At 42.2% G+C, this 8,623-nt stretch overlaps 1 protein-coding gene and 1 non-coding gene across 2 annotated transcripts in view; one reads left to right on the top strand and one right to left on the bottom strand.

The window, feature by feature from the left end:
• Positions 1–1,719, bottom strand: part of LOC100954674 — a 235,000-nt gene extending 233,281 nt beyond the window's left edge. The window contains exons 1-2 of the mRNA XM_012812847.2: positions 1,671–1,719; positions 1,114–1,415 (exon numbers count right to left, since the gene is read on the bottom strand). Coding sequence (XP_012668301.1) covers positions 1,114–1,415; positions 1,671–1,719 — 351 coding nt within the window. The remainder of the gene's footprint in view (positions 1–1,113; positions 1,416–1,670) is intronic.
• Positions 1,720–5,673: 3,954 nt separating this feature from the next.
• Positions 5,674–5,778, top strand: LOC111722258. The gene has a single exon (XR_002771109.1). It is a non-coding gene; the product is annotated as a U6 spliceosomal RNA (small nuclear RNA).
• The last annotated feature ends 2,845 nt before the right edge of the window (positions 5,779–8,623 follow it).

Here is an 8,623-nt window from a genome sequence, read left to right as displayed (position 1 = left end):
CAGAGAGACTGGGGGAATAATTATTTATTAGTTGAAATGAGAGGAGCTGGATGAAGACGCTGGGAGTAAGGATGGGAAGGAGACACCAGCTGTGCTACAAACTTGGTAACAAGCCTGAATGTGTAAGTGGTGGGGACTCACTGGGTCTCAGGGGTAAAGGAGAAGGTCAAATCAAGACGATCTTCAGTACTGGGGGAGGCTGAGGCAGATGGATTACCTGAGGGCAGGATCTCAAGACCAGCCTGAGCAAGACTCTGTTTCTAAAAAATTCAAAAAATAAATTGGCTGGGCCTGTGTGCCTGTTGTCCTCTCTACTTGGGAGGCTAAGGCTGGAGGATTGCTTGAGGCCAGCAGTTCAAGGCAATAGTGAGCTCTGATCCTACCACTGCACTGTAGCCTGGGTGATAGAGCAAGACTCTGGTCTCTTAAGAAAAACCAACCAACCAACCAAACAAAAAACGAGAAAACCGACCCCCCTAAGTAGACTGATGGCGTCTTCCTTGTGTGAGAGGGACGCTTTCTCTGATATTGGTGTCTCATCCACTTTTCCAGATAAGCTGAAGCTGGGGTGCTAAGCTGAGCTGGGGAGTGGTGTCCCAGGAGGTGATGTGTTTAGAGTGAGTGGGGGGTTGGGAAATGACACAGGGATCTTAATTAGGATTGGGCAGTTTGTCCTTTGCCTCCCCTTGGCCTTGCCCAGATCTGGTCACTCTCATCCATCATTCTAAACATAGCTCCAACCTAAGCTCTGGAACCACTCCTTCGACTTAAGTATTTCAGCTGTGAGAGTGTCAGCCAGACTCTCCTTCACCCAAGTGGGCAGAATTAAATAAATGCTCCAAGGGGAGGTTAAGAGGGCAGGGTCAGGGGCATTATTATTTTTACCTCTGGAGAAGGCAATGATTTTCTCTGCATGTTCTTGTAACCCTGGACTCTCTCTCCTTCCCCACTTAGCACAGATGCTGAGGTCTGAGGTTTTTGTAAGGCTGTCCCTATGGCTTGTCTCACTGTGGCTTCTCTCACTCTGGCTTCTCTCTCTTTGGCTTCTCTCTCTTTGGCTTCTCTCTCTTTGGCTTCTCTCTCTTTGGCTTCTCTCAATGTGGCTTCTCTCACTGTGTCTTCTCTGAGAGCACAGAAATACACTGCAGTGTCCTCCAGCTGTGAGTCTGAGATCGTGAGACTGATGGATTTGGCTGCTTTCTGGAAGTTCACAGAGAAGCGATTCTGTCTTGCATTTTGCTGGTCAGATGCTTGGCCAATAACAAAAACCATCTGCCCACTAGGAAGTTGTTTGTACCAGTACAAATCGTAATATGTATAACTAGTGCGATACGTGCAGCGCAGGGTCACCGACTCTCCCTCCCGCACAGACATCTCTGGTTGAGTCTGAGTGACTGTCTGGGCCATGCTGGATCCTGTGGGAAAGAGGAAAGAGAGGGCTTCACTGGGTGTCCTGTCAGAGAGAGGGACAGACAGACTCACGAGCTGCTTCCCATCCCCACACCTTTCTTCTTCTTGATCCAAACCTCAGGCAAAATCCTTCCTCTCTCTCACTCACAGAATCTGGCCCCATGAGGGGATTAGACCCTGTGCCATTATTCATCTTCCTTCCCACTTTCCAGTCCTGTGGGACACTAGTCAAAGCCAACACAAGTCAGTGCCTTCCTTACCAAGACAGGTGGAGACCACGAGTGCCAATACCCAGCCTGGGCATGTCATGCTGGCAGCTGCCTCCTGCAGGCTGAGCAGCCTCCTGTTCTTCCCTGGACCTTGTTATCAGCTGGGTCATGACGTCACTGCTGCAGGACAGGAAGTGGGAGGGTGTGTGCTGCTGCCTCCCTCGGGAAAGTTCATCAGTGCTTTTTGTCTTTGGCTTCAGAGAATAAAAATGGCTATATAATGTGAAATAAAAAAGATGTCAGCGTTGTAACTCATTCTGGGATCCAAATGAAGAGGGGCAGGAGCTGGCAAATTGTTTTTGTAAAGATGCAATGTGGAGAGAAGGGCGAGTGGAGGAAAGACAGGGAAAGTTAATGTGGCCTCTCTTTCTCCATAAGCTTCTCTCTCTCTCTCTCATCCTCCATCCTTCTCTCTTTCTTTTGCTTTCTTTCTTCTTTTCTTCTTCCTTCCCTCCCTTTGTCTTTCTCTCTCTTTCCTTTTATTCTCCTCCCTCCCTCCCTCCCTCTCTTTCTTCTCTACCACCTTGAAGCCAATATGAAAAAAAATAGTCTTGGGTTGTGATAAAATAGGTATTAGTTATATTATTCTTTGACCAAACTGTAGAATTTTGAGAAATGATTAAAATAATGGCAATACCATCAATAACAGATAATCTAAAGAAAATTGAAACCAGGATTTTGACATCTAATTGCACTGAAATTTGCTGATGACTTTCTTCTTTTATAAAAAGTGTAGCTAATTCTGGTTGTGTCAGGAAGCTCTACAATTCTGGTGCCAAGTGTTGCTGTAAGCACTTTTAGGCCTTCTGTTAATGACTCTGTGAAGGAAGGATCAGGACAATCAACATCACCTTCACCTGGGAACATTCTGAGTGGCACGTCTGGCAGCTCGTCACTGGCGTCTCGGTTTTCCTCGTGCACAGTCTCTTCCCCGGGAGGGGAGAGGTCAGGAGTCACAGTCTCCATTTCATAGAAGATGCAACAGGGCAAAAGAGAAAACTCACCATGCAGGGGCCACTAGTCTCATTTGTATTAATTTTCTCTCCCATTGAATTTGTGTCATTCAGTCGTAGCTAAGGCCATCTCCATGGCCCAGTTTTATGTAAAAATTTCCCTGGTGAAACAAGGAGAATAAAAGACTAAATTCAAAGCTAAGTTGCCCGGTAGAGCGTGGTGGCCTTATGGTCCTATTTATTGTTTCCATTTGCACCCAGTGGTGAAGTGAGTGTTGTGTCATAGCTACTCTCTGCTCCAGAGACTTCTTAAAGTGGAGTTTTCTGAGTTGCTGTGAGGGGCACAGATTTCCTCCTTGTTTGCTCAGTGTTAGACTTCTGCTGTACCTACTGTGTTCTGGGCAAAGTCACAGGACATTGGTAACTGTGCTGTTACTTTCTGATCCCCCTTTTCCTCTCCAGTCTCTACAGGAAACTCTAGATCAGTGGTTCTCAACCTTCCTAATGCCTCCTAATACTGCGACCCTTTAATACAATTCCTCATGTTGTGGCGACCCCCAACCATAAAGTTATTTTTGTTGCTACTTCATAACTGTAATTTTACTACTGTTATGAATTATAACGTAAATATCTGATATGCAGGATGTATTTTCACTGTTACAAAGGAGTTGCGACCCACAGGTTGAGAACCACTGCTCTAGATAATTGGGCTGTCATCTCTCCCAGTCTCAGTCCAGCTGAAGCTGTGTGTTCACCAATGTGGCTCTCAGGAGTTTCATTAACAAGGCTCTCAGGCGTGGTCGTTTCTTTGTCTCAAGATTTCCCTAATGCTGGTTAGGGGTCCCAAGCCAGAGGCTTCATCTTGCTATTTAAGATCCTTTTCTGATTCCTGGGCCTGGGGAATCAGAACTTTAGTATGTTGTATTCACCATCCAATTAGTTCCCAAATGCCACAGATAGTTAATCAGGTTACTAACACTCAAGATAAAAAAATTATTTATGAAAGAACTTTTAATTTTGCAAATATGGGGGTGGTGGTGGACAGACACCTATATTGTCTGGAAGCAAAACCCTTCCTGGACCATCTGAGAAATTCCAGCATGCTCCTTTGGAATGTCAACCCTATCTGACAACTACTGTCACAGGATTTCCCACTGGAGTAAGTTGGTTAAACTGTAAAAAGTAAAAACTAGAAGAAAATGTGAGTCCCATATACCTACTGCCATGCTGTCATGGGAGAGCATTTCCAGATGCAGGAACTGAAGCACATCAGCAGTCAGTGGCCCAAGTGAGAGAAGCTGCTATAATCACGGGGCCACCCTCCTGGCTGGGCGGCCTCCACTACAGAGCACAAGGGTCCCCAGTCCTGATCACCTCGGGCAGCTCCTGGTCAGTGTTCTCATCACTCTCACTCCTTATCTGAAAACACAGTAAACAAAAAACTTAACAAAGAAATTTGTTAAAAGGTTTTCTCTGATTTGTTGTATTCATTTACCGTAGTCTTTGGTCAGAGGAAGTGATGGGGATGGTTTACTAACCTCCGAGTGGGGGTCCTAATGCAGGCTGTGGGGCTTGGCTCATTTAGGTGGTTTCTGGGGTGCATAGGTTTCCTGTGGCTGAGTCCCTGCTCACATGATGGGTCCCCATGCTCCACTGGTCAGAAAGAAACAAGACAGCTGCATGTGTCCTCTAACGGGGCTCTGCCTGAAAGCAGCTGTACTCACCTGTCACTTGCTTGCTTCTTTGTGTTTAGCTTCTTTCCTACAATAACTTACAGCTTTGAGATGCTGCGAATCTGAGAGTAACTCTTTCAAATTTGCTTATATGATAGATTGAATAAAGCAAATGGTGACTGTGCCCTTTGTGACAAATCTTCTCTGCGCTTGGATCCACTCCTCCTCCTTCTCCCTTTCTCCCAAACTGTCCTTTGTCCCTTCTACCCAGTCAAGATCCAACAAGAGTCTATAGCATTCCTGGAGCAAGAAACCTTTCCCTGGTAGAAACAAGGTGAGTGGGATAATTCTAAATCCAGGGATTGCTTTTCTAGATGATCCATTCTGGACAGATATTTAATGCAAAGGAAAGGTGCAACATTTCCCTAGAAGATTCCAAACCAAAGCCTTTCTTCCTTAGTCAATTTACATTTCTCATTGTTCTCAGTTTTTAATTTTAAAGAATACTTTTCTCATCGAGTGATGCAGAAATAACAGCAAAAGACAGAATTTGTTTTACTATAATGTTGACGTCTACTTTTAAATTGCTTGCTTGATTCTAAGATCCTGCACCAACTAATAGAAAAATGGAAACTCCAAGATCTCTGAAAGTTTAGCATATGGCTTCCTGAAGAACCACTTTGTTTGATGTACATCACACCAAGCTTTTCTAAGAGTAGACCAAATTAGATACCAAATGATGGTCCAAGAAAGACACAGTGGGGTAAGTTAGAAATTAACCCTAATGTCTAAGGACTGTGTGCCTGGTTTATCTTTATGGCAACTCAGTACCCTGATGAGTAGGGAAGAATATGGAACTTGTGAAAACCAGGTCTGTAAAGTGCCTGGGCTAAGTGAAACCTCACATCAATTCAGGAGCTATTTTGAACGGAAATCACCCAAAGGCTTCTGCAGCCAGACCAGGAAGAGAACAAAGTGTACAACAGAGAAGGATGTAGCTCTGTTTAGTTGGTCTGTATGATGTGATATGAAAGTTTGTCCTTTATGTGGTTCATGAGTGCAGAGAAGCTATTAGCGTCCCCCTGTCCTCAAATAAACTCTATGGTGGAAACGGATCATCAACTTGCAACAAATTTGGGCAAGTGTTGGGATTTTTCCTTTCCTGCAATATGGGCTATTGGTGGATGGTAGAATTGCTCAGGGAAAAGGAAATTTATCTGTCCATTGAATCAATTATTATGGAAATACAGTTCTTCAATACAATTAGAAATGTGCTTATAAAAGTACATCAGCGATGTTATTTGACAATTTAAATTTAGATTAAAGGCTCTTTTTGAAAAACAATTCCAAGATATTTCCTAATGTCATGCTTGCTTCGGCAACACATATACTAAAATTGGAGCAATACAGAGAAGATGAGCATGGCCCCTATGCAAGGATGACACGCAAATTCGTGAAGCGTTCCATATTTTTGTCTCTTAGTTTTATAAACATATATGTATTCAAAATAAAAAAAAAAGACATTTCAAATGTTGTTTATGGTAAAGATGAATAATGTCCTGCCATGTTTTCTCTTTGTCTGGAAGGAAGTCCGAGCTGGGCTCTGTGCAGTCTTCTTACACTAACAAGTGCCTCAAGGTAACATTTCATCTTCTCTCACAGCCCCTCCCAATGAAAACTGCCCCTTTCAGGCACATTCTAAAACTTTCAATTTCCTAACCTTTTCTTGTTTATTATCTCTTGATCATTGCCCTTGATAAGTTTATCCTCTCTGGAATGTGTTTTCTTGTCATCTCCACATTTAAAATCCTACACATCCTTCCAGTATATGTCCCAAATCCAATTTCCATGATGTTGGAAGTGACTTTTTTTAATCCTTCATGTGGTTTTACAAGCTCTTTCATTGTTTTTTTAAATGCTATTTGCTCCCATGCAAAACTTAACACTTTTAGCTCTGCAGAAAATCATATCATTTTCAATTCATTCTGCAATGTCACCAGAAAGTGGACATTCTGCCTTTCCTTGAATAGTCTCTGTAATAAGGAACATCTGATGCCTTGAAGCAGGCTGTTTCAGTTTGGGAAACCTCTAATTTCTAGTTCTTCCTTACATAGAGCTGAAATCTGTTTTTGAATAAATTCCTACTGTTGGTTATGAATTGGCCTTTACAGATGGGTATGAGTAAATACTGTATAACTAGTTATTTATTCATTAGCCCATAGATTGGTTCGTGTTTATTGAAAAAATGATGTCATGATGTCATAAAGCTAACATTTAGAGGGAGAGATATTCTCATGTCTGTTGGATAATAAGGTCTTTGCAGACAAGCATGAGGCCTAATATCTTTTTATGTTGCCAACAAAGTATGTAGAGAGCAGGAAACAGAAAGGCCTTGGATGTGGATTATGAAAAACGTGATTTTGTGCTGATTAGAAGAAGTGAGTGAGTGGTCCCTCTCATGGGCTTTGTAAGTACTGATGATGTCAGGGGCGTCCCCCCTGATGATGGGGCAGAAGTTGGTGGCTGAGTCTGTGACCTGCAGGGAGCTAAACATGCTCTTACCCTTGGGGCTCTTACCCTTGCTTTCTGCTTTATCTCTGTAATACTGAAAATTACAGGGATGAGTTCATTCGTAGCGCTGTGTCTGAGGCATAAAATCGAATAAACGTTGTGTAACTGCCATTTAAAATAGAAACCTGTCTTTCCTGGACACGAGTTTGGGGGATTCTAGTCCACTGTCTCGTCAAAGGGAAACAGGTACAGACAGTCAGGCATCAGCTCTGCAGTTACTAAAATGATTCATTTTATTGTCCCAGCTTCCCAAGAACACCTTAAATAGTCACCTGGCACTTACTCTTCTTGCAGTCTTTTTGGGAATACCATTTACATTTTGCTTTTCCCTGTTAGGAGACATCCCCGTTTACACCTTCAGTGATGCCACAGGATCACTAGGGAAGGTCTTTGGGAGTTATTCACTCTCCCTCCCATCCTGACGTTGCCATAAGGAGTCCATTCACCTGTCACTCACGCCCATTAGAGAAGCAGATGACAGATCAGTATTTTCACTTGATTGATAGAAATGGCAGCGATTTGGGAAAGCAGGGAAGATCTCTCCTTAGAGAGCTCCTCTACCCTCCTGTTATCCTTTGTTATTTTTATACTCTCATAGCCAAAGCAAACATTAGCAATGTTATCAATCATCATAGCACACATTAAACAGAGCTCCCACATAGGTTCAAGGTTACAATATATTCCCTGATATTCAAAGTGGTTACATGGTCAAAGCAGTCCTACTCTCAACTAAATTAATAGCTTGTACACAGCTACGATTTAATAAAATTAATTAATTAATTAATAGCTTGTCAACACTTTACTAAGTGTTAAGGTTCACTGGGTCATTGACCAGCACTATGGGCCTTGGAGTATCCAGTCTTCTAAGTTTGTCTATGTCAGAAGGCCTTGTTAGTGAATTAATAAGTCCAGATGGTGGCACATGGCCCTTGTGGGCCTGCCAAGGCCTGCTAGCAGCACCGTGCTTGTCCTGGTTACTTAGGATAACAGTGGTGACATCATTAAGAGAGATGAATGAAGTATTTCCCATCTTGCAATTACTACCCTAGATAAAGTGAGAAGAGACTATAAATGTGTGTGTGGTACTATACTGTTTTCATGCATTTATTTTTTATATTCTATCTATATGTCTGTTACATTAACCATACTGAGATGCTGTAGCATTTTGTCCCCCTTTGGGAAGGCAAAGTGTCTAGTGGTGTAGGAGTCACACGTACATTGTGTAATTCTAGGTAAATTAACTTTTGGGGGCTTTAATTACTAATTATTAGGATAATACTAGTATCTATAATGTAGATTTGTTGGGACTAGTACATGAAATAATACCTATTATGCCCCTATCAGAATGTGCGGCACATGCACATATTCTGTGAGGGTTAGCTAGAACTAATATTATCATCAGCACAATATTGTAATTACTGTTAATTTTCAGCATACCATACTATGATTTGAGTTAAAAACTATGGATGAGATGGCAAAATAACAAATTTATCATTGTTTATTTTCTCATGCATAAGAATGAAAATATCATAAATTTGTTAACTTCATTCACAAAAGTTAAAAAAATTATAACTGTGAACTAAGGGATGTTGTAAGCACTGTTGCTATTGAAATGAATACAACTCTATCCCTGATAACAAAAGTTTGCATTTCAGTGGAGAGATAGTGAAAAACACACGTAAGTACCACAATGTGTTAGATTTGCTACATTAGCAATATATGGCACGATTACGGTTCCAGTTTGTTT

Source organism: Otolemur garnettii, unplaced genomic scaffold, assembly GCF_000181295.1.
Source record: "Otolemur garnettii isolate 467f Iridium unplaced genomic scaffold, OtoGar3 scaffold00225, whole genome shotgun sequence".
NCBI classification, from domain to species: domain Eukaryota; kingdom Metazoa; phylum Chordata; class Mammalia; order Primates; family Galagidae; genus Otolemur; species Otolemur garnettii.
The sequence above is the reverse complement of the archived record's forward strand: the minus strand, read 5'-3'. Positions and strand labels throughout refer to the sequence as shown.